The 25,801-nt window shown below is 53.1% G+C and overlaps 1 protein-coding gene across 1 annotated transcript in view; it reads right to left on the bottom strand.

Annotated features, from left to right (window-relative positions):
- Nucleotides 1–6,672, bottom strand: part of ABCA13 (ATP binding cassette subfamily A member 13) — a 340,662-nt gene extending 333,990 nt beyond the window's left edge. The window contains exon 1 of the mRNA XM_047695838.1: nt 6,604–6,672. Coding sequence (XP_047551794.1) covers nt 6,604–6,672 — 69 coding nt within the window. The remainder of the gene's footprint in view (nt 1–6,603) is intronic.
- Between the last annotated feature and the right edge of the window lie 19,129 nt (nt 6,673–25,801).

The raw sequence follows: 25,801 nt of genomic DNA, 5'->3' as shown, positions 1-25,801 counted from the left end.
ATGTGGCAAGATGCACAAACTGAATCTGAGCGATGGAAATACAGAAACAAACCAATGAGAAGGGCAGCGAGGTCTCCACGATCTCCTCCCAATTATGAAATTGGAAAAGAAATGGATGGGCAATTTATTATTTTCTTTAATATTTTACTTTTAAGTCGTCTCTACACCCTACACGGGGCTCGAACTCACCACCCCGAGATCAAGAGCCACACGCTCCACCGACTGAGCCGGCCGGGCATCCTGTGGGCAATTTATATAAGAGAAAATACAGATAAATATGTTCCTTTTTACAGTAACCTTTCAAAAGAGAAGATTGGATTAAAAAAAAAACCTTCATATGCCCCTGGACGTGGATGAAGTGGGCTGGCAGAGACCACAGGTACCCACGCAGTAGGGCCACCGAGGGCCGGCAGGACACAGCACCGGACATGCCAGCTGGCACCACGTGACCTGCACATCCCTTCTGAGAGGACGTCGGTTGGCGGGTAGCATGACCCACAGCAATGGAAGGTAGTGTGAGGGCTTTTTGGCTCAGACGTATCACTGTGTGGAATTTATTCTAATGTCATTGTGTTTGGGGCCAAGGAAAGGCCCCGTGCTCAAAGGCCCCCCCAAGGGCACACACAGCACTGTCTGACCTTCCATGTGGGTCCCTCCTAGCAGCCTTGTGTCCCACACACAGCCGGGATCCCTAAGTCTGGGACAGAGGACAGGATGGGTGGTGGGAACACAACTCCCTGCCGCTTTCCCCTCGTCCCTAAGGTCCAGGCCGCCAGTGACCAGGGTGGGGCTGGCCGCAGTGGTGTCCCTCCCTCGGGTGCATGTTGGCTGATTCAGCCAAGGGGAAGAGGGGTCGGGGCGGGGGGTGGGGCACAGCTGAGTGGCAAATGCAGAGCTGACCTCGGAGCCCCCGGGTGACAAAACGAACATGCTCCCCAGTTTCCATGGTCCCCAGGACACTACCTGGGCCCCCAGTACAGTCTCTCAAAACAAGCTGAGGTGCCCTTGGCCCTGGACTCTGGAGGGATTGTTAGCAGGAAGTTGGTTTGGCTCGTGTTTGTGAACCTTTCTTGTAACTGAAAACCCGGGCTTATCTGAGGTCAAAGAGAATAAACCAGGGAAACTCCAGGTTTCCCAACCAAGACCCGCATTCCTGAGTAAGGAGGAAACCCCTGTGTGGAAAGGAGGAGGACCCTGGTTTTGGAGTTTCGGTGGTTTACTTGTAGTTGCTTTTGTTTTGTTTTTGTTTTTCATGGAAGTCACACAGATCCACCATTCTACACAAAATCTAGGGGCCCCTGGCTGGCTCGGCCCATTAAGTGTCTGCCTTCTGCTGGGGTCCTGATCCCGGGGTCCTGCGATCGAGCCCCACATTGGGCTCCCTGATTAGCAGGGAGCCTACTTCTCTCTCTCCCTCCACAGCTCCCTCTGCTGCTCCCCCTGCTTGTGCTCGCTCTCTCTCTCCCCCTCTCAAATAAATCAATAAAATCTTACAAAAAAAAAAAAAAAAATCTTCCAGAACTAGCTTTTTGAGGATCTCGCCATTTTCCTTCCCCTATGTAGGTCATGTTTTCAGCAGAAAAGCGATAGAAACAGGGCTTTTTTTTTTTCCTTTCCACACTGACAAACAGCCGCATTGGGAAGAGAGAAATCGCATGCCTTTTTCCTGAAACCCAGTTTGTTTTCTACACGTTTGAAAGGCTGGATTTTCTCGGGCGCCTGCGTGCCTCAGTCGGTTAAGCGTCCTAGTGTTGATTCCCACTCAGGTCATCATCTCAGGGTCATGAGATCCGCACTCAAAATGTCTGTCACTCTCCCTCTGTTCCCTCCCCTGCTCACTCGCTCTCTCTATCTCTCTCTCTCTCTCTGTGTGTCAAATACATAAGTAAAATCTTTTAAAAAAAAAAGAAAGAAAGAAAGAAAGGAAGGAAGGAAGGAAGGAAGGAAGGAAGGAAGGAAGGAAGGAAAGAAGAAAGAAAGAAAGAAAGAAAGAAAGAAAGAAAGAAAGAAAGAAAGAAAGAAAGAAAGAAAGAAAGAAAGACTGGATATCTTTGGGTTCTTAAACTTGGACCTCGATGCAAAGCAGAAGAACACTTTTGACCTGTCTCATCTCCCCTAATATAAAACTATCCTATTTTTTTTAAGATTTTATCTTTACATAATCTCTAGACCCAACAGGCTTGGACTCAGAACCCAAGATCAAGAGTCATGTATCCCACCAACCAAGCCAGCCAAGCGTGCTTATTCTGCTATTTTTTTTTAAATATATGACTGTGAAATGTTATCAGGAGCCAACCTTCAGTCTTTTTTCCAACCTGCCTAGCAAAGAGGTCAGCTCTTACGCTTTGGGCCTCCGGTTCCAACAAACACTCTTATAGGCCTTTATAGCGAACCTGGCAACAAGTAACTGGTACATTATAATTACACAAAAACCAACCAGCATCCATCTCTAAGACCTGAACAGTCTGCAAAAGAAGTAAGAGCTACTTTACTCCAAGGACTTTATGGCTGTGACTTCCTCCAAAGTCAGAAAAATACAGACTCATGGCCAGCATGCTGTTTCCGAAGTGAAATTTGTTGGGACACTAGGTTAGGTTGGTAGCACTTGTGGGGATGGACAAAAACTCAAAGATCTCAGGAAAGGAAGACACACACAACAGTTCGGAGGTCTACAGTCGCTGAAACTTGGCTGGAGAATTGGTTCTTCATGTGTGGAACCAGAACAGTGGTTTCCCAAATGGCCGGTGGTTTCAAGGACCAGCCCTAATGGACTTGACCCCGGCTGGGTGGGCTTGCTAGGAGCTCTCCCATGGGAGCAGGAAGGAAGGAGTTGGAGCCTGGCTTTGTGCTGAGTGGGGAGCCTGCCCGTATGCAGCTAACCCAGCCTCGGGGCTTCCTGGGGGCCGGGCCGGAAGGAGCTGCTCTGGTGAAGACCCCATCACCCTTGTCTGTGTCTAAGAGCGAGTGTGTTTTCTGCCAGATACGTGGTCCTTGAAAGCAAGAGTACAGGGCTTCGTGGGCACAGAGGGCTCTGGGGTGGGGGCTGGTCTATCCGCAGGTGGAAGCGGCTCCTATTTGACCAGGTGGTGCGTGGAGTTTCGTGATTTCCATCATCTCCCTCTCACCCCCAGTGGGGGGTGGACCACGCTGTTTTAGGACAATGCTGTCCTTGCATCAAAGTATACTCCGATCCCCCCTCTACCAGCCCAAGTCCTCAGCAAAAGTTCACCAAACCAAGCTTCGCAGTTTTCATTAAAGGGGAGGGGAACCAGAAACGCAGAGCAGAGTATGACTTCAAGACATACAGGAGACTCCGAGAACAGTCCCCGCTCCGTGACTGAGGGGCAGACTGGGGAAGCGGTGCCATCCACTTGCACAAGTGAAGAGTCAAACCCCCTCTTAATAAAACACAGGAAACCCCCCAGAAGTTGCAGAACAAGGATACATCCCGTTCTTTCTTCTCGCGGTTGTTATTAAATTATTAAAGTGAGAAGCAATGCATCAGACTCATTTACATTAATACGAAATGCAAAAGTACACCTATAAATTTACGGGGCAAGGCTCCCGGCCAGTGGCCAGTGGCCGTCTGCCAGTGTTGCCCAGGTTGCTTGGAAACGGCCCAGGTGGGTGCTCCTGAGGGCCCCTGCTCTGGACGTGTCCAGCCCAGCACCTTCGCCTCTGACCCGGAAACCAGCTGCAGGAAATTCATTCAAGGGAAATACCCTAGCAGAGATGTGTCCGTCGTGCAGAATGAAGATGTCAGCCCCAACGGTAGGAACCAGGAGGAACCTTACTGCCCAGTGTAAGGAAATGCTTGAATAAATTATGTGTATTCGGGGCGCCTAGGTGGCTCAGTGAGCTCAGCATCTGCCTTCAGATCAGGTCATGATCCCGGGGTCCTGGGATTGAGTCCCGGATCGGGCTCCCTGCTCAGAAGGGAGTCTGCTTCTCTCTCTCCTTCTGCCGCTCCCCCTGCTTGTGCGCACTCTCTCTCTCTCTCTTTCTCTCTCTCTGTCAAATAAATAAAATCTTTTTAAAAAATCAGGTGCATCCAACTGGTGAACTATTTTGCAATAAACCCAATAAATATGAAGACCAAACAGAAACTTTGGAACTGTTGGGTTTCCATGCGAAGTGAAAGCAAAAAGCAAAAGGCTGTGATTTTCATAATGTAAAAATATCATGCTACCCACGCCTAATGACAAGAAAAGACCAAAGTAGTAGCAGGCGCATTCGGATAATGACATTTTTAGAGGGTTTTCAAAGTGTTTCTCATTGCTACAGCATCCTTTGTGCAATAGATAAAAATCAGGAGAGAAAAAATAAGTGATATTAAAATAATTATTAAAACATTCTTCTTTTTCAAGGCATTTTCTTTCACAAGAAGAGTAGGAAGTCAGCAATCTCTGAAGCAAAGTGTGAAGACAGAGAGGTGGCTGTTATTCATGCATTCTACACTGTTCTACTTTTCCCGGTCCCAAGTGTCCGTAATAAGGCATTTTCTAAAAGAACTATAATAGGGACGCCTGGGTGGCTTGGTCGGGTAAGTGTCTGCCTTGGGCCCAGGTCCTGATACCGGGGTCCTGAGATCGAGCCCGCATCGGGCACCCTGTTCAGCGTCGAGCCGGCTTCTCCCTCTACTCCCCACTCTTGCTCTCTCTGGCTATCTCTGTCCCTCTCTCTCTCAAATAAATAAAATCTCAAAAAAAAGCAAAAATAAAAGACTACAATAATAAAATATAACAAAATGAAGATGAAATGTAAAAAGCGCCTCTATAAATTCACGTGTATACAAAAAAATTCAAGTTTTTACACAAAGTGTAAAAGCCACCTGAGGTTCCGATCTGCATTTCCCTGATCATGGTTCCTTCCGGTTTGTTTGTCCTGCAAACAGGGCCCGCTCCTTATTCACTACGGGAACAGTAGTGAACAGTAGACACCAGACTCCAACAGAAGACGCCAGACCCTGTGGTGTCTACTCCCTGTGATGTTGCTCATCTCGGCAACGCCGTGCTGAACAACTTTGTGCAAGTGTCATTTCCCATTTGCGCAGGGACATCTGTGGGATCTATCCCCAGAAGGAGCTCAATAGGTAATTTTCCCCACTGCTTTCCTGGGTCCCGAGCTCCGGGCAGGGCACACCTTCGTCTGGTTCACCAAGCACGGAGCACCCAGCAGAGACGCCAAAGTCCCACACCGCTTTCTTCTTCCCTCTTTCAGCCAATATCTACTGAACACCTGTTGTGCTCCAGGCACCGTCTGGGCACTAGGGACTACCCTGACGAACACATCAGAATGAATCACCCCACTCCCGGGGATCTGAGATACAAGGCGGTCTCCATAGCAGGGTAACAAGTAAGTGAGCCGGTGCTATGTCGTAAGGGGGAAAATACTACAGAGAAAAACACGGCAAAGAAGGACAGGATGGACGCATGGTTGGATAATCAATGCGTTGAGTGTTTCTATCCGATGCGCACACTCATGTCGGCAGCATCAAACCAAGACTGTGTTTAACCCCCAAAGCGCCTGAGGCTGCGAGGTAGATGGTCCCTCTGTACCCGTACCCGCCCCCTCGGGCTGATACACAAAAAGCAGAAATTGTGGAACCTGGTCAGTTAATTTCATCCAGGATGTTCTATAGTAGAAATGAGAGGCTCAGCCCTCAAATCCTATGTCCGTAGAACAGATTCATCAACTGAGAAACACCTACACAGACCCCAAGCCAGGAGCAGTAAAGGATAGAACACTCACTTGTTGGTTCCTGATCGTCAAACTTTTGTGCAAATTCCCCACCCAAGTCGTGCGAACGCTGAAGAAAGAAAACACCCTTCCTGACATCCGCCTTATTTGGGGTCAAGAACGTTCTAGATAATGAGAAGTCTGCAGAATGAAACCCAGGGTCGGTTACTGAACGTCTTCCAACAGCAGAGTGGGTCAGCGGGGCAACCCCATAGGCTGTGTGGACCTTAGAACTTGAGAATTCTAATTCTGCAGACGCAGCTGCAGATCTGTCCCTGTTGGAACTACGTGGATACGTGTTCACTTCAATCTGGCGGAGTGAGAAGTAAAGGAGAGGTCGCTGGCCGGATAGACAGGCAATTTCTGTGTCTTAAAATGTGAACTTACGGGTGTTTATGTAACATTTAGCACAAGGCTGGTCTGAGCCATTCCCATCCACTCTGGAGCTCCTCCGCGTCCTTTGGATACAGTTCCAAAAAGCTGAGAATTAACAGCGAGGGGATGGCTCATGCCAGCTCTGGTGACAGCCACCACAGCCTCCTGTCCTGGGACTGCAGCATGGGGACCTGTAACCTACCATTAGGAATTGTACCTTCCACTGGAGTGATCTGCAGAGGCTCAGAAAACACAGGCTGTGGTTCAAAATCCACATTTTTTTTTTTAAGAGTTTTTCTCAACTAGCCCCTTTCTGACAAGGCGGCAGCCTGGTTGTGGCAGTTTGGCTACTTTGGCCCTGGATAACTCAGCCTCTCCCCAGATCCCCGCAGGGTGAGGCAGACAGGCTAGACCAGCCCCCCATCTCCTCCGATCCCACCCCCACCCCTATTCCTCACCTCCCCACCCTGGCAGGCAAGCTGCACTCACCGGGTGCCGCAGTCTGCAAAGCCAGTTCTTCCAGAGCAGGGCTACGAACTGGCGCCTCGCCGGCCCCATGCCCGCCCTCCTGCGCTCGGTCAGGAAGCCAGAGAAGCGCGCGCTTATATCTGCAGATCCGGGAGAAGTCCGGGCGCGCATTAGTCAATCCCAACAAAAGTGAGTGATGCAAGACAGATTACTGGTGGCTGAGCGCGGTGGGCATCGAATGTCCCTCTTGTTCTGTTGAGAAATCTTGCCTTTTCACCGGCTGCCGGCTGTTGGGAGGGTTGGGTTACTGGGGGCAGCCGCAGGGGCCATTTCCCTCGTGCCCGCGTTTCCAAGAGCGCACACCGCTGGGGGCGAGCGGCGGGAAGCCCCTGCGCCCACCGTCTGGCCGATCCCCAGCCCCCGGCCCTGATGTGAATTGCCTGGAATCTTCCTCTCCTCCCGTGACATTTCAGCCATCACAGGAATCGTCAACCAGAGCCTTTTCCATTTCGGAGGCCCCCGGCAGGGAATCAATCAGAGGGAAAAGAGATGGAAGCCCCGTGGGTGTCCTCGGCGACAGGGCAGGGTGGCTCAGGTCAAGGACAGCCCAGGGCGCGCACACTCGCACCCCTGTCCCCCCAGGGTCCGTGCTTCCAGGAGGGTCCCATCAGCCTTTGCTGGGGGCCTGCGAGCAAACCTCGGATGACTGGCTAAGACAGGAACAGTCAGCCACTCTCCTGTCTGCCCTTGATCCCGGCGGAGGGGGCTCTCTGGCACCTTCCCGGAGCCGGCAGCACTCAGCAGGCCTGCGGGTCCCTCCCCGGGGGTGAGTCTTGCACAGGCCACCTCCTCAGCCAGCCTGCAGGACTGAGCTGGGAAGGGCTTGCTCCATCCGCCCACAGGCGAGGCTCCCGGGTTCCTGTTGCCCCCAGCTGTGGTCAGAGGGATGTCGGGCAACCAGAACCCTGTGGTCTTCCATGCCATAAAGCAATTTCCACAGGCCGAGAATGCTCCATCAGTGGCTTTGGCAACAGGAAACAGGGGCACAGGCTTCAGCAAAGGGATTGACTCAATGACCCCATCACCTTATTTTTTAAAAGAACACAGTTTAAAAATTGCATTCTGTTATCAGTTCTTTATTTCACAGCACCAGAGGGAGGGCCGGAATGGCTACGTGGGGCCCAGCGCAGGAAGCCAGTGCACCACGCTGCCCTTGGCCCTCACCCCTCCAGCCCCATCGTGTTCCCCAAGGGCCGATACCCAGGCTCCCTCTGCAGACAACACACGTGATAGCACCAGGACCGTCACCACTTGTATTAAAACTCCAGGACAATGAAAAGCCCGAGCTATGGTTTTTGTTTTTGTTTTTGTTTTCCATTTTATGTTTGCAACAGCTTTTTTTTTTTTTTTTTTTTTTTTTTTTTTTTTTTTTTTTTTTTTGCACAGACCTGCACAACTCCATGCCCTGCTCTGGTGGGGGAATATGCCATGACCGTAGTATTCCCAGCACCGGTGTTCCCATGAGGATGGGTTGCGACACATAACAGTTTCCCATGATATCAGAAGTATGTTCCATTTTGTTTCATTTCATTTTAGAGGGAGAGAGCACGTGCATGCATGGAGTGGGGTGCGGGGGGGGGAAGAGTGAGAATCCGAAGCAGACTCTGTGCTGAGAGACGTGCCTGACATGGGGCTCGATCCCCTGACCCTGAGATCACACCTGAGCTGAAACTAAGAGTCAGACACTTAACCGACTGAGCCCCCAGCTGCCCCTCAAAAAGGACACTTGAGCATCTCTACTCTAGGTATGTACCCCAAATCGTTGAAAGCGGGGACTCAAACGAGAGCACGTGCACAACACTATTCACAACAGCCAAATGGCGGAAACAACCCGCACTGGGTGCTCCACGCAGATGGAAACGTCCAGGATAGATAAATCCATGCACAGAAAGCAGACGGGCAGGTGCCAGGGCCTGAGGAGGGAGGGACCCGAGGAAGAACTGTAAGTAGGTGTGGGTCCCCTCAAAGATAATTACTTTTAGTCATCTCCACACCCAACGTGGGGCTGGAACCCATGATCCCAAGATCAGGAGTCGCAGGCCAGCCAGGCGCCCTGCGGGTTTGCCTGAGGAGTGAAGACAAGGTTTTGGGAACGAGGGAGAAGGGAGGGTTGCGCCAACAATGGGAATGTACTGATTGTTCGTTTCAAAGGGCAGATTCTGAGTTATGTGACTTTCTCCTCAATACATGATTTTTTTAAATTGCATTTCACCACCCATCTCTTCCCAGCCACTAGCCAGGCTCACCTAAACACAGGGTACCCTGGACAGGTCTGCACCATGAGCCTGGCTTCTGACCACGCTCCTTCTTCATGTGTGCCCCCCGCCTTGTGAACTGTCACAGCGTGACTTCAGGCAGTGGCTGCTCAAGCCCTCCTTGGAGGAGCCAAAGCCAAGGTCTCCTCCCCAGCGGCCGGTGCTGAGCGTACCTGCTGGGGGAGGCGGACACGGTCCACTCCATGGACTCCGGCCCCCGGCCCATTCCTGCTCTCACCGCAGTGTCAAAGGCGCCCCCCCAACCCCACACACGGGACTGGGGACTGGCACGCCAAGTGCTCAGAGAGGTTACGACCTGAGCACCACTGGCTGGAGGAAGTCATCCGGAGGACGTGACCGCCAGCTGATGGACCAGCTGGACCCCGGCCGTGGGAGACTCCTGACTCCCTCCCTGTTTGGGAATACGCATCCCATTTGCCTCCCCTGCTCCCAGAGGCTGCCCCAAGGACGTGGCCCTGGGAGAGGGACAGGGTGCTGAGACCATGCATAGGGTGCACGTGACTGAACCCCATCAAGGCCGCTTTAGAACTTTAAGGTTTGGGGGGTGGAGATCTCATCTTGGGGAGCCCAGAACAAGCCTCGAGTGTAAGTTCCCCTGCTCCTTACGATGTGAAGTGCTGGGTTCGGGAGCCAAGGGTCAAGAAAGAATTCTGGAGGCATCTTCCATCCAAGAAAAATGTTTTTATTCAAGCACGGGACAGGACCCGTGGGCAGAAAGAGCTCCCCAGGGGGCATGAGGGGTGACCGATTCTATAGTTTCAACTTGGGAGGGGTTTGGGGCGAGTGTAAGTCTCTAAGGGATTTGGAAGCAAGGTTTCCAGGACCTGGAGGGGCTAGCTGTGGCTAGGACAAAGTCATTTACTACAGTCCAGTAAACCCTTAGTCATCAGACCCTTCAGATGTATATGGGGGGTCACATGCTTGGTGGGGGAGGAATGTTAACTAACATGTTTCGTAGAGATAAAGGAAGTTTCCAAAGGGATTTTTACAGGATCCTGGAGATTGGGTTGAGGTCAAGCAAAGGCTGCCTTTTGCCTCTAGCAGAATATTAACATCGAGCAGCTGAGCTCCTGGAGGAAGGTCACTCTGCCTATCCCGAGAACTTGTCAATGGGCTCTAAGTTATAAGGAAGTTTAATTTCTTTTTTTTCTTTTGCCTTTGTTCTCCGTGTTGCGGACACCCGCGCCCGCCCTTCTGCAATGCTTCCCGGCACTGAGCTCCGAGCAGGTGTCAGCTCTCACCCCCGAAGCCCGAGGCTGTGAACTAGCACAGCTCTGCCTGTCACCCACCTCTGTCCCCTCCTGTCCCTTCCCCTTCCCTAGGACCCCAAGGAGCCCTGAAGAAGTGGCAAGGTGTCCATAGCAACAGAACAACAAAAGAGGGTTGCTTGGGGGATGAGAGGGAGACAGAGTGGGCTGTAGTGGGGTGAGTGAGACAGGCTTCTGGGGCCCCGTGAGTCAGGGACAAAGCAGAGCATGGCTGAGAGGTGGGCACCCCACGGGACTTCCACAGTGGGGCGCTTGGCATTTCTCTGTTCCAGTCCAGGTTCCCCAAAGCAGGTGTACCTCCCCGCTCTGCAGCCAGGGCCCTAGGGAATAGTGGGACAAAAGGATGGAAGGAGCCTGGATCCTGGGACCCCCCACATGTGATGAGCCCCCTGAGCAAGGACCATTCCATGGATGCTCCATGATCGGGACCCAAATGTCCCTGAGCCAAGCCTTGGAGGTGGGACTTCTGCTAGTTAAAGTGGTCGGTGTGCGGCATTCTCTCTGGAAGCGTGCTCCCCTCCTCCCCTTCCTACCTCCCCGTCCCCTGCTGGGGCCACAGGTCCCTTCGATGACCCCTGTCCGTGGCACTCTAGCAGCCTGGATCATGGTGGTGTCCTGCTGCCGCCAGGCCAGAAAGGAAGGCATGGTGACATCCTTACAGAAAGAGAGAAGGGGGAGAAGCCACGCCTGGTAAGGGAGGAGGTGTAAGGATGTCACCTGCTTGACCCCAAGAGCTGGCCTTGACTGCCCACCTCTGTCTTACATCTCCCCCCAAGCTCCTCTTTCCAGCTTTCCTCCTAACTCAGGCAAAGGAAAACCTAAACCTGATGAGAACCCCTTCTCTCACTCCCACCCTGGACCATCCCCACCCTTTGAGCTAAACCTGACTCACACCTGCGCACTTGGACCCTGAGTCCCCTCTGGAATGACCTACAGTCACCTTCACCTCATTATGATACTAAAATCCCCACCCAGGGAGGAGCACAAGCCCCATTTACCAGAGCACAATGTGTGCACAGGCGTGTTCCCTTCCCGACCGCGCATGGCTGTCGCCCGCCTCTACCTAGGATGACAAGGCATCATCCTAACCCTAAACAAAAGGAGCCCGTCCACCCTCACTTGCCGAGTCAGGGCTTTGGAAGCCATTCCCGGGGGTCTCCTTTTCTGCTGCAAATAAAAGTTCTTTGTGTGACTAATTAGTTATAACGAACAAAACTTCTTCTGTGATATAACTCTTCTGTTATAACACACAAAAACTGCTCCAACAGGAATTAGGAAATGGAAACTTTCCCATGAAACCTACATAATGGGGCGCCCGGGTGGCTCAGTCGGTTAAGTGTCTGATTTCAGCTCAGGTCATGATCCCAGGGTCCTGGGATTGAGCCCCGTATCAGGCTCCCTGTTCAGTGAGGAGTCTGCTTCTCCCTCTCCCTCTGCCTGTTCCCCCGCTTGTGCTCTCTCCCTCTCTGCCTCTCTCTCTCAAATAGAAAGAAAGAAAGAAAGAGAGAGAGAAAGAAAGAAAGAAAGAAAGAAAGGAAGGAAGAAAGAAAGAGAGAAAGAAAAGAAAGAAACCCACATCATAAGGAGAGTGGAGGAAGGAAAGGAGGGAGTCACAGACTGAATTGTGCCCCCCAAATTCCCATGTTGAAGCCCTAACCCCCACCCTCTGCCCTGTGACTGAATTGGTTGAAATACGGTCCTCAGAGGGCCCCTGATCCATAGGACTGATGTCCTCAGGAGAGGCAGGGACACCCAGGAGGGTCTCTTTCCATGCGTGCCCAGAGGAAAGTGAGTGCGGACACAGCGAGAAGGCAGCCATGTACAAGCCGGGAAGAACCTGACCTACGCACACCTAGATCTCGGACTCCCAGCCTCCCTCACTGTGATACAGGAGGAGTGTGTTGCTAAGCTGTCCGGCCCATGCCAGGAAGCTCCTACAGAGGGTTTACACAGGCACGTGCAGTTGGGGGCTGAGGGCTGAATTCACCTGTGTACCTGCTGGTGAGGCTGGCCGAGCTCTTCACGGCCCATGCTTGCCCATGACCCGGACTGGGGAGATTCTGTGACTCTGGAGGACACACAGGAAGCCACAGAATTGCCAGAAAGCTCTCAGTGTAACAGCGTCCTGACAAGGAAACTGCCTGGTCCCCTCTCAGATGCCCTGTGTAGAATGATGTGCGCAGGACACACGGCCACTGCAGACCCCAACGCCGTAGCAACCGGCTCTTTGTTGTGACGTGTCTCCTACTGGTTTCTGGAAATGATGCTTGGCCTTCTGGGTGTTAGACTTGCCCCACTGCCTGCTCTTTGCCACCCTCGTCCCACCTTCACCCCACCCCCATGCTCCTGTGCACTGAGGTTTGCTTTCCTGGAGCGCTGGATTGGGAACGCAGCACGCATACAGCAGGGCAGGGGCTGATCCAAAACAGCAGGGCAAGAAGAACAAGGCACTCCGAGGGCTGAAAACCAGCCCCACCTCTTGCCCAGGCCACAGCTGCTTGAATGAACCCTTTCCAGCGTGGTTTCCTCTGGCGGGGGCCAGCGGTCCGCCCCCAAAGTGCCAACCACAGCCTCAAATAAACATGCCCGAACTTGAATGTGGAGATTATCAGACACTCAGACACACACTCCGCTGGTCCCTTTGAAAGGTAATGGTAATGCAGGTTGAGTTAGAATGTAAATTATTCCAGATTTTCAGGCAAAATCGCCTCTTTGTCTCCATTAAAAAGTTTTATTAAAATTACAGACAATCGGAGATTAAAAGTTACATCATTTAAAGAACTTCAGTCACCCAATTGTTTCTTAAAAAAAAAAAGAAAGAAAGAAAATGAAACAACTTGCAGGTAATTTACTTTTCTCTGGTCCTAAAATGCTATCTTGCTAATTTCAATTATTTCTCATGAATCTGAAGTAGTTTCTCTTCTTGTTGTGATAGAAAACCATCATTCCGACTTGTCTCTGAAGGATGCTGGTTCAAAAGAAGAAGTTCATAGGAAAACATGGTTTTCACCTTCTAGTGTAATCTGGTGCCCACTGAGCTAAGAAAATTAACCAGAACTCCGAAATCGACTAACAATATTGAGAAGAAAGTTGCACAGACCTGCCGCGGACTCTCAGGGCAGTGAGTAGAGCTCTCCTCGGTGCCCTCGCGGGGGGCACCACCTCCACCAGCCCCTGGCACCTGCCCGTTGCCTGCAGCTGCATTTCTCCGGGTGAAACCGGGAAAGCTAAGTTCCGTTTACACCGAGGCCAGAGAGTCTAATTCTAACTCCGGAGCAAAATCCAAACCCCAGGGTAGCCGCGAACTCAGGACCGCGGTCCTCGAGGTGTCCGGGTGAGGGCGGTAAGGGGCTGGCGACGGGTGTCATTTCCCAGTGCGCGCGCTGAGGCTCCGCGCTGGCCGGGTAGGGTGGGGCAGCAGAGGGCCGCTCGCGCGCAGCCCCTCAGGCTCTGTTCCGACTCCCGGGTGCCACCCGCGCCTGCTGGTCCCGCCGCCCGCGAAGGGGTCGTGCCCGGGAGCGCGCACACGCGCGCACTGGCCGAGCGAGCGTCGCTGCCGCCACCACGAAGGCCTCAGCCACGGCGCAGGACCTTGTTTGCGGGGGTCCAGACCCTTGCAAAGGTTGCCCACGGCCTCTCAGCTCCGCCCGCCTCGGTGCCAGAGCCCCCGCGGTCGGGCCGGGTCCTCACACTCCAACCACAGTCCCCCGCAAGCCCGCGCTCTTCCGGATCTAAGGCCACACGGAGCCAGGCCCTGCCTAGCGGCCCCGCGCTCCCTCTCCTCTCCTCGCGCCGCCCCGGCCGTCCTCCCCAGCCCCTCCCGCTCGTCTCGCCGGTCGTGGACGTCCGGGTGCCCCGCGCCGGCTCCCTGCGCGCCGGCTCCCTGCGCTCCGCCTGTGCGGGTGCACCTGCTCCCTGGGCGATCCCGGCCCCGCCTCGGGCCTCGGTACCTCCCATACCCGGGCCCCGCAGCGCGCTCTTGCCCCACCGCATTCCCGACAAGGAGCCTTCCTAGCATTCCGGTGAGGACCACCCCCGCTCCCCCCACCGCATTCCCGATGAGGACTGCCCGGAGGCCTCGGGCGCCCCTGTGACTCTGTCACACTCTGCCTCGGTGCCTGCATCCCCACGGGGCCTCTGGTGCCCACCCCACGACCCCTGTTGCCCCCTGGGGGCTGTGTCCTTGCGTTTTGGCCGTGGCCCCTCCATCCCTCGCTGCCACGCTCCTTCCAGGAGCGCAGGGACCCCGCCTCTGCTCTCAGCAGGGTGGGCCTCGCTGGGTGACTCGGTGGGTTCGCTGCCCCAGGGCCCCGCTGTGGTCTCTGCCACCCTCACCGGTTCTCTGGAAGCCTTCCGCCTCCAGGCAGGACTTAGGGTTCTGGTTCTAATTAGGATGGATTAAGCACGTTCATCCTCTCTTCCACTGATTGCAACTAAAACCTCCGGACAGACTATAAACACCAGCTCATGGAGAACTCTGAAAGGTAAATAAAAACAGATGGATGGGCAGAGACCCCACACGCCAACAACTACCGTATGGTGGTGAGTTTCTTTTTTGCTGGGGGGGCGGGGGTGCTTCCTTCCATGTTGCCTAAGAGTTTAGGGAAGCCCAAATCCTGGAAGTGTGGGCAAACACAGATGGGCAGAACTCCAAAAAGGGGGCCTCTAGCCAGAGAACATGCAAAGAGATGTTCGGCTCCCTCTCTGCACCGCACTTTGGGTCCCCGAAGGTTAGTGGGGTGGCAACACCCCCAGGGCTCGGTTGTCTGCTGCAGAAAGTGTGCACATGCTCGGGACACACTGCAGCCCAGCTTCCTGGTGGGGCTGGGAGGGGGGGTGGAGGTGGGAGGGCACCAGGAACCGGTGAGCTGGGAACTGCTCTGGAGCAGATGGGGCCAGAGAAGGAGATCCTTTGGCTCTGTGTGAGAAATCCGGGGGTCCCGCTGGGCTGTGCATTCAGGGAATGAACAGAAACCTCATAGCAGAGGCTTTGAGAACTAACCCACGAAGCAGACACGACCCAGGACCCAAGAAGCAGACACTACCCAGGACCCCGATTGGTCCCTGGGGGGCACGGGTATGAGGCAGACCAGAATAGCCCAGCAAAATCTCTGGAAGTCGAATTAACATTGGATGCAGAGCCCACAGAAGATGGGTCGGGACCTACAGAGTGAAGCTAGCGAGGCTGGCAGTCTGCTGAAACAAAGCAGAGGTGCCTGGGTGTCTCAGCCGGTGAAGCGTTTGCTTCGGCTCAGATCATGATCTCAGGGTCCTGGGATCAAGCCCCGCATTGGGCTCCCTGCTCAGCCGGGCATCTGCTTCTCCTTCTCCCTCTGCCTTTCCCTTCTGCTCATGCTCTCTGTATGTGTCTCAAATGAATAAATAAAATCCTAAAAATGAGAGAAAGAAAGAAAGAGAAAATGGTTAAAAAAAAATAGTCATGGAAGCATCTATCTTTTAAATTTCATGGCACTGTATGCCAAACAAAAGAAACCAGAACAACCACCAGCTGGCAGTGCTGTGGTCTGATTGCTTGGGTGGCCCCCAATCCTGTCCCCTGGGACTGGGAGAGAGGAATCTGTCCTCTGCCTTCAAAAGCAAAGGGCTGTCTGTGCAGCCCAGGGACTGGGACAGGACCGGGAAGGGGTGTCCTGTGACCCCAGGCTCACAGAGGAGACATTTAGAGAGGACTGTTCTGTGGCATCTGCAGGGAGGGACAAGGGTCTCTTCCTGAGCAGGGAACCAGCTGGATCTTTCTTGGTTAGGGACGTCAGAGACACGTTGTTCTGACCCTTGAGTGAGTATCCCAGTGGCCATGGGGCTGTTAGATGTAGACAGTGGGTCTCACCCACAGATTTTTTTTAATTCAGGAAGTCCAAGGCCTGAGGATGTGCATTTTTAACACATTTTTAAGTGTGGCTTCTGTTGGTAGTTGAGGACCTCCCATGGAGAGCCGTTGTTTGCTGTTTGCTAATCCGCTCTGAGCTCACCTGTCAGTCAGCCAGTGCTGCTGGAAGGGAACTTACCCAAGTCCTCTGGGGACTGGACTCGAGGTGACTCACCCCTTCCCCCAGGACAACGCCCTCCCAGAACAACAAACAAGTCTTAGACAGACGGTGGTCACTGAGCATGCCATCCGGGTGGGTGATTTAGGGAGTAGCAGTAACTAAATTCACTTTGCGTCCTACAGCTGAACCCTGGGGATTACGTGCTGCTACTTGGGAAAGCCCACAAGCTCTGCTGAACACTGATTATGAAGGGGTGTTGGGCCCCCTTGAGGAGGGACCTAAACAATGACAGTGCGATGTGGTCGTCCCTGATGGAGGAGCAGGCAGCCAACTAGAACCCCGCAGGAGGGAGATGCCCCCTCCATGGAAGCCGGGGGAAGCCTCCCCTTCAGCCAGCTCCAGACTGCCCAGGTGCCCCTGTCATCCCAGTGCATCCCGCCGCTCAGAGAGGGGGGCCACGTGTGGTCAGGGGAACCCCAGCTCTGGGTACTGAGCCCACTCTCCAGAGAGGGGAAGACAGTAACGTGACCTGAATGTTGCTTAGCTCACCCAATTCACTCCGGGTGAGCCCCTGGGACTCAGGACCCCCACACCCCAGGTCACTCCCATGGCCAAGAATGAAAGCAGACAGTGAGGGACAGGCAGGGACTGGCTCAGCAGTCACAGCGTGTCGGTGGAGTCAACCCCACGAGCTGTCCTGGGGAACAGCAGATGAACTCCTAACCTGAGTCTCCAGGGTAGTTTTCAGATTTTTTTTAGAGGTTTTATTATTTTTTTTAAGATTTTATTTGTTTTTTAGACAGAGAGCGGGGAAGGGCAGAGAGAGAGGGAGAGAGAGTCTTCAAGCAGGCGGTGTGCCCAGCGTGAAGCCCGATGTGGGACTCGACCCCAGGACTCTGAGATCATGACCTGAGCCAAAACCAAGAGTCGGAAGCTCAACCGACTGAGCCCCCCGACCCCACCCCAGGTGCCCCTGGCTTTCCGATCTTACGACACGGAAGGCTGGAGCCCATCTCCGAAGGCACAGATTAGCTTCACCATCTCTTAAAGCAAGACTTTCCTTGATTTCCTCGGTTGTCAAAGGAGAAACTAGGGGCACATTTAGGGGCACATTTCCACCCTCACACTGCGTCCCTGAAGGCGACTTGGTCAGGGACAGTTGTCTCCACAGCTCAGCAAGCAGACTGCGTAAATATCCCGTCCGTGCTCTGGCTGTGCAGTACGTTGTAACCTGTCTGCTCGCCAGACGCAACATGAATTCTTCCGGCTTTGCTTTCTAGTACACAATGAGAGGAGCCCTTCCAGTTCTGCAAACGTGTGCTAGACGGCGTGCTAAAGGATTTTTAACACTATTCGGACAGGCGACTCGTTTCAGAGGCATTTTACACGCACAACTTATTCATTCGTAACTTTTAAATGTACGTCACAGAGGTACTTTATGGTCCAAAAGGAAAATGAAGGGAGGTAGGAAGGGAGGAGGGAGGAAAAGAACGGGGGAGGATGAAAGGGGGAGGGAAGGACGGGAGAGGGAAGGAGGGAGGAGGGGAGGGTGGAGAGAAGAAACGAAAGGGGAGGGAGGGAAGGTGGGAAGGATGGAGGGAAGAAAAGGGAGGAGGGAGGGAGAGAAAGGGGAGAGAAGGAAAGGGGAGGGAAGGAGAGCAGGAAGGGCAGAGGGAGGGAAGGAAGGGAGGGAGCGGGGAAGGACAGATGGAAGGAAAGAAAGAGGGACAACACGGTCATTAGGTAGCAAAGCAGCAGAACAGGGAAGGCAGGTGTCTTCTTACTCTCAGAGGCACGCATGAGCTTTCCTACCTGCACCAGGGAGCGTTCCTGGGCCCCTCCCAGGTGGTGGGTCACACTCAGCCCCTGAACTGTGCTAGGATGGTGGGCCTGCAGCGTGAGCCTAGGCTCCTTTCCCTGCGGATAAGGGTAGCCTCTCTGCAGGGAGGACTGGGAGCTACAAGTCTGTGGCAGTGCCACACACCTTCCCTGCCACCCCTGGGGCCATGGGAGCCACAGCCATCCACTAAGAACAAGAGAAAGGGCAACAGGTCTGACGACATAATGTGCGGCCTGGCCCTCAGAGCCATGATCATCCACCCCCCAGGGCATGTGCCTCTGGGGCTCAGGAAGACGATGACGCTTTTGTCACTCAGCTGGAGGGGAAAGCACACAGCCCAGCAGTCCCGGTTACACGGTGGCCGGCCCTTTGGTGTAAAAACTTCCAGACCCAAACTTGGTGGCTCCGTGAGAAGGCATGACAGGTCCCGGGGAGAATCCGAAGACGTCCAAATCAAGAGGGTCTGAGTGGGAAATGGGAAGCTGACCATGTCGTTCTCTTGGGGTGACGAAGGCTGGTGAGCCTCGGTGCCCTGAGCACTTGCCTGTCTGGCCGTCTGCCCACGCCGCCCCACGGAGGTCTTCAGAATGGAGGGCCATGCCAGTGACATCAACCGGTTATGGGAATCGAATTCCCAATAGATTTCTATCCCTGTAGAAGCGTGAGTAGATTTGGAAAGAGTCTTCTTTTTTTCCGACAGGAAGTGTATGGTGACTAACGGGCAATAAGGCTGAGTTTTGTCATTCAAAGTACGTGACACGTGCCTGAAACTGATTGGACTGTGTCTTCAGCTCTGAGGCTTCAAAGCAAAGGTACAATAGGGGCTTCTGGGTGGCTCGGTTTGGCGTCTGGCTCTTGGTTTCAGCTCAGGTCCTGATCTTGGGGTTGCGGGATCGAGCCCTGCATGAGGCTCCCTGCTCCGCTAAGAGTCTGCTTGAGATTCTCTCTCTCCCCCTCTGTCCCTCCCCCCGCTCGCACACTCACTCTCTCTTTCTCTAAAATAAATAAATAAATCTTTTTTAAAAAATTTAAAAATGAAGCACCGTTACAGTAGGGGCTCCTGGCCAACTCGGTGGAGGATGGAACTCTTGATCTTGGAGTCATGAGTTCAAGCCCCACATTGGGTGTAGTGATTACTTAAAAAAAAAAAAAAAGGAATGCTACATCAAAAACTAATGATGTATTGTATGGTGACTAAGATAACACAATAAAAATTTTTCAAAAGAAATATTAAAAAATAATAGTAAAAAAAAGGAAATTAGGCAAAGGTACCAAAAAAAAAAAAATCCCTGAAACTGCATCCTTTGCCTCTGTTAAACTTATGATAAAAGTTGACATAAGTCTAAAATTTCACCAGGGGTACGCAGATTTTCAAAATTATTCTCAGAAATACATGGCCAAAAATCCCACAGGCCGCTGCCTTAAGGAGATCCCTGCCATAGCAATATTATAAACCGATGTGGCACTCTAGCCCACTTATCTGGTCTGTATCCCAGCCCCCAAAAGTGCTGAGTGACAGCACTGGTTCCTGCTGTTCACCCCCTTTGGGGACTGAACGTCTGTGTCCCTCCCAAATCTGTACGTTGAAACCCACCCACCATGGGATTGTTTAGGAGGTGGGGCCCCGGGAGGCAATCGCGGGTAGATGAGGTCATGAGGGCGGGGCCCGTGATGGGGTTAGTGCCCTTGTACCATGGGCAGACCAGGGCCCCCACCCCCCCCCAGGACACGGGGGAAGGCAGCGGGCTCTAACAGGAAGAGGGTCCGCAGGTGTCCTGATCAAGAACGTCCCACCTCCAAAACTTCCAGAAGTAAATTCCTGATGTTTAGGGGAACCGACCACGTGGTTAGAGGTCTGGACACTCGGCTCCCCGACCCTGACCTCCGGGAAGGGCCGGGAGCCGCAGACACTCGATCGTATGGCCAACGGTCTATTCCACCACATCTAGCTGATGAAAACTGGATTAAAAAGACTCGGAACAGCCAGGCTCAAGGGAGTAGATCATCTGTGCAGTGAACACACCCGGAGGGAGGCTCACGCTGGCCCCATGTGCAGAATCTCCTTCACCTGGGACCCATCCGGCCAGGCCCGTGCACCTGCCTTTCCCGCTGTTCACTTGTATCCTTTATAACAAGACGGTATCCAGAGGTGTAGTCTTTCCCCGAGTCATTGTGCAAGTCATTCTAACAAATCAGCAAACCTGAGAGGAGTTGTAGGAAGCCCCAGATGTGAAATGTGGGCATCCCAGGACCCCCCCCACACCCCCGCCTTGCCGCTGGCATCCTAAGTAAGGACCATGTTGTCAAATCAAGACCTTGTCCTTGAACCCGTGGGCTCTGACGTGACTCCAGGTAGTTCATGTTGGAATCAAGGCGAATCGTAGGACCCCTGCCCCCCCACCCCCCACCCCTGCTGGTGGCAGAGTTACTAGAGAGCAGGGACTGCCTCTGCGCCTGGCACTCAGAATCCCAGAATAGATACGGAAGCGCAGTTACTATGTAAAATTCGGAAAGTCACATGTCAAGGAAAAACAAGTTGTTGTTGGTTTTTTTAAGGGTTTATTTATTTATTTTTTATTTATTTATTTATGGGAGAGAAAGCGCAAACAGGGGGAGCAGCAGGCACAGGGAGAAGCAGGCTCCCCGCCAAGCAGGGAGTCCCGATGTGGGGCTCAATCCCAGGACCCTGAGATCACGACCTGAGCCGAAGACAGACACTTCAACAACTGAACCACCCAGGCACCCTGAAAAACAAGATTCTAACAAAAAACCTATGACAACCTGCCAGCAGCGCTGACCCGAGTTACACGAGGCTGCGTGGTCTTGATTTATCCCTGTCTTGAGAACATCGTAGGGTTTGCTGCCCCAGACCTCACCGTGTCTGCTGTGTACCCACCATGTGAACTTTCCAAAACACAAACATGGCTCTACTCCAAAGCATGTCGTTCCAGGATACTTTCCCATCAAGAAGGTAATGTCCTGACTCTCTTGCATACGTAGAGTAGAAACATGTCAAGGACCTGAATCCAATAATTCAGGGGGAAAAGGGCAAAGGGTCGCATCGGTTCCAAAGAGCTTTTAGGAGGTCAGGGTTCCCGGCTAGTGTCCTAGCGGGCCCACGTTCCGTGTCAGCTCTCCCCCGGACAGAAGCGTTTTGCAGCTCTACCAGAAACGGTCCCCCGGTGAGCCTGGGGCTTCACCACGTCTGGGACACCTACCTCAGAATAACCGAGTCAACCCAGCCCCTTCCCTTGATAGTCCTTGTGTCGTCTGTACCCTCAGTGACATGGACAGGTCACAACACCCACCTTTGGAGCTCCTTTCCATGATCCGCATGATGTTTCATAGCAGTAGCTAACCTGGGGGGGTTAGATAGAAGACTGGGGCCCGGTGCAGCGGCCTCCCAGTCTCCTGGCTTTTTTCATGGTGCTTCTGGAGAGCTAGGGGTCCTCCTGACTCCTCACCTGTCCGGTACCCACAGAGTGCTCTGTGTTTGGGCAAGCTGTGCCCCTGTCTGGTCCTCACCTGCAAATCTCAACAGATCATACCGGTGAGTCGGGTCTCTGCCCTCCCCTGCTCTCCCACTGCCCCCACCCTCGCCTCCCACCTGCCTGAGCCCTAGTTCCCTCCTCTGGGCCACTCTCCTGCTCCAGCAACCCGCCGGCCCTCCTGTAGGGATGCGCCCGGCAGGCTGTACCGGGTCTAGGGAGCTGATGGTGACATTGTCAAGAATTTTACCAGCCCGCCGTTCACCATGTTCTGAAAAGCTGAACTAACGCACCAATTACAGAAAAACTTGAGAAAATGCCCCTCGCGCAGGGATGAATCAGGGGAGCCCCAACCACGAGCACCGGAGATGACGGAGGTTTCGGCTTAATCAGTGGAAGTCAAGATTGGCAACCGTTCGCCAGCAGGGTATCCGTTAGAGTCAACAACAGTAAATGCGTTAAGGACTTCGCAGATGGGACCCGGCTCCGTCTGTCAAGCCAGGGCCACATCCGAAACCCCGTGGTGGCTAAGACCACCGGACAGCACTCTGTGAGAACCAGAAATTTATAGCAGAGATCGTTGTGCATTTTGTTACTATTCCTAAGTTGTATACGACACGTTCTTGTTGATGTAGGGAAGATGTTAGGGTTTGAAGCCGACGGCTGAGAAAGAATGCTTGGGATGTCTTTGGTGCAGAAAGGTGGTTTTATTCAAGTACGGGGACAGGACCCCTGGGCAGAATATACTTTCAAGGTGGGAGGGGGTTAGAGAGAGCTTGAGCCTCTGAGGAATTTTGGAAACAAGGTTTCCAGGACCTAGAGGGAGCTAATTATTGTTGGGAAAAGGTCATTTACTACCATGTAATAACACCCAAGCCGTGAGACCCTTCAGATGTATATCAGTGGGCCACATGCTTGGGGATGATTGCTAACACGTATCTGGGGGCGTTTGGAAATAATGTAAGTTTCCAAAGGAATTTTGATATATTAAATTAGACTTACAGGGTTCTGGGAGTCAGGCCAGGATTGGGTTTTGCCCTTAGCTTAGTATTAGCATCAAGGCAGCTGAGTCCCCAGAGGAATGTCGTATTTCAAGGACTTGTCAGTGGGTTGTAGGTAGTCGGGAAATAAAATAATTTCTCTTCCGCCTTTGTTTCCCACATCAGTATAATGCATGATAAACACAGACTTTTTTTAAATATTATATTTATTTGTCAGAGACAGAGACAGAGAGAACACAAGCAAGGGGAGCAGCCTGCAGAGGAGAGGGAGAATCAGCTTCCCGCTGTGCAGGGAGCCCTGCATGGGAAACCCACATGGCCTCTCCCATCAAAGCTGTGGGGCTTCTCTGGTCCCTGGCCCCACTACAGCGTGGGGAGGGTCCAGAGCAGCAGACAGAGGGTCCCAGGGCAGCAGATGGAGGGTCCCAGGGCAGCAGACCGAGGACAGGGCAGCAGTCCCAGGGCTCCCCAGTTTCCTCCTCCTCCATGAAACCTAGGATCTGCCTGATGCGAAACCAGACTGCCAGGCCGGCCCCTCTCCGTTCCTGAAAACGCTCTCCGGTTCCAGATTCTCTTCCCCGGACCAGGAGGGAGACACCCATACACACGGGGCTTTCCCTCACAAAGGCCAAGTTCTACTCTGTTTTCAGACCTTCCCTGTCTCTGTCCTTTCTCCATCCTTAGGCCAAAGGGGCACATTTTGGGATGGTCCCCCCATGCCACCTTCGCAGACAGGCCATCGCCCAGTCAGGTCTCTCTGGGAACGAGACAGATGGTGTCTCTCCGGACATCACATCAGGTCCAAGGGGCACCACGTAGGGACAACCTTGCAGCACTTGCTAAACGCTCCACAGGGGGGCAGCTCAAGACCTCGGAGAAAGGCTGTTTCGTGGCAGCCTTCCTTGCTCAAGCCCATAACCTCTGGGAGATGATGAGTACAGTCTGTTTGAGGGGTGAGGGGCGTTTACGGACCGCCCTGCAAGCACAAGGAGCCCAGCCTCGGACTGTCACAGGCCAGGGTCAGATCTTTTGAACTCCCTCTCTTAGGGACCATGTTAGGGCTTTTTTTTTTAAGATTTTATTTACTTATTTGACAGAGAGAGACACATTGAGAGAGGGAGCACAAACAGGGGAAGGGTCAGAGGGAGAAGCAGACTCCCCAATGAGCAGAGAGCCTGATGCGGGGCTCGATCCCAGGACCCGGGGATCATGACCCGAGCTCAAGGCAGTCACTTAATGACTGAGCCCTCCATAGCCCCCCATGTTAGGGCTTTACTAATACAGAGGATGCCTGGTGGGCTTGTCAGTAGAGGATATGACTCTTAATCTCCAGGCCGTGGGCTCAAGCTCCACCTTGGTACAGAACCTACTTCAAATAAAAATTAAAGAAAATATTTTTTAAAAACTGGGTTTCCAGAAGGGACGAGGTGTGAGCAGGTGAGCAGCAAAGGAGGGTCAACCTAATGACAATTGTCCCTCAGCTTCCCACATGGAGATAAAATTAGGCCCAAATGTTTTTTTTTTGTTTGTTTGTTTTGTTTTGTTTTGTTCATTTGACACAGAGAGAGAGATCACAAGCTGGCAGAGAGGCAGGCAGAGGGAGAGGGGGAAGCAGGCTCCCCGCTGAGCAGAGAGCCCACATCCCAGAACCCTGAGATCATGACCTGAGCCGAAGGCAGAGGCTTAACCCACTGAACCACCCAGGCGCCCCCCCAAATGGTTTTTCAAAGAGGTCGACATAGAAATTCCATCTGACCCAGCAACTCCACTCCTGACACACACCCAAAAGAATTAAAAGCAAGGACTGGGACAGTGCCACGTTCACAGCAGCTCTATCCACAGTAGACAGAAGGCGGGTAAAACCCATGTGTCCATCAACGGATAAATGGATAAACAGATGCTTAGACACACGATGGAACATGATTTCGTCTTGAGAAGGAATGAGATTTTGATCTATGCTGTTCCATGCATGGACCTTGAACACAGGGAAATAACCCAAACAAGAAAAAAAAAAAAAGTCAAACACGGTATGATTCCACCTTCATGAAGGACCTAGAACAGGCAAATTCATAGAAACAGAGAGAGGTTCGCAGGCACAGGGGCTGGGCACCGGGGGAAGGAATTCCTGTGTGGGGTTCAGAGCTATGCCGGGGACGACGGAAGATTTCTGGGCACGGATGATGCTCAACGTTTCGAAACGAAGGCACTGAAATACGCGTACGGATGACTGCAATGGCAGCTACCACCTGAGGTGTATTTCAGTGCAATAAAAAGGAAAGGAAAAGAAAAAAAGCCAGTCCAGAGCACAGACGTGCACAGGCCCTCTGAACCCCCATGTCCCGCCCACGGTGACGGGGGTCAGACAGAGGGACCCGGCAGCCGAGATCCCACCACAAGGAAGAGGCGAGAAGAGCAAAAACCCGAGCCCTTGTCCCAGCCCAGAGCCACCTTCTCTCTCTGCCACGTTTCTTACTTGATGAGCAGTAAACAGATTTCCTTCTTCAGGAAAAAAAATAATGAATTGTGTTTCCGTAGAAAACTGTGTGTTGTCTGCAGACACCCTTCCCGACCATCTGCTCTGCGACCCAGCCGGGATCCACAGCCTCCCCCCTGGGAGACATCTGAGCGAATTCTCCCCGGGGCTCCTGCAGGACCGCCACTCCCCACCCTGCAATTTGTTTCAAAACTCCTGGGCTCTCCTGGAGTGGGGAGTGCTTTTCCCATTCTCTGAACCCTCTATTTATTTTTTTTAAATTTATTTAAGTGATCTCTACACCCGACGTGGGGCTCGAACTCATGACCCTGAGATCCAGAGTCTCGAGCTCCACCAACAGAGCCAGCTGGACGCCCACGTTCTCTGAACCCTTAAGAGTATCTGCCCCATTCCCTCACACGAGTGAAATGCCGTCTATACCACAGGCTTATTTTTATGCTTGTGGGAGAGTCATGTTTTTCTGTTCTCCTGAAAATTCTCTTCGTCACCGCCCGGCGTACCAAGAGGGTGCCGCTGAGAGACTGGGCAGGGTCGGGGAGGGGGGCGTGGGCAGGGGCTTCCTGGGCAAAAGCCTGAGATTTCTGGCTTCACTGACCGGGCCCCCCAGGGCCCCTGGGGTTTGCAACCTCTTGTCCTTGTTACATGTCGAAGGGGATTTGGCAGGAACCTGATGAGAGGGAGTTTTCCTGGGGGGCGGGTGCTGTATCATCCTGGCACGGAGAGATGCCAGTTCAGGGAGCTGAGTTTGGGAAATGTCTTCCGCGCCTCCAAATCTTGGGTTTCT

This window comes from Lutra lutra, chromosome 11, assembly GCF_902655055.1.
Source record: "Lutra lutra chromosome 11, mLutLut1.2, whole genome shotgun sequence".
NCBI classification, from domain to species: domain Eukaryota; kingdom Metazoa; phylum Chordata; class Mammalia; order Carnivora; family Mustelidae; genus Lutra; species Lutra lutra.
This window is presented reverse-complemented; position numbering and strand designations above follow the sequence as displayed.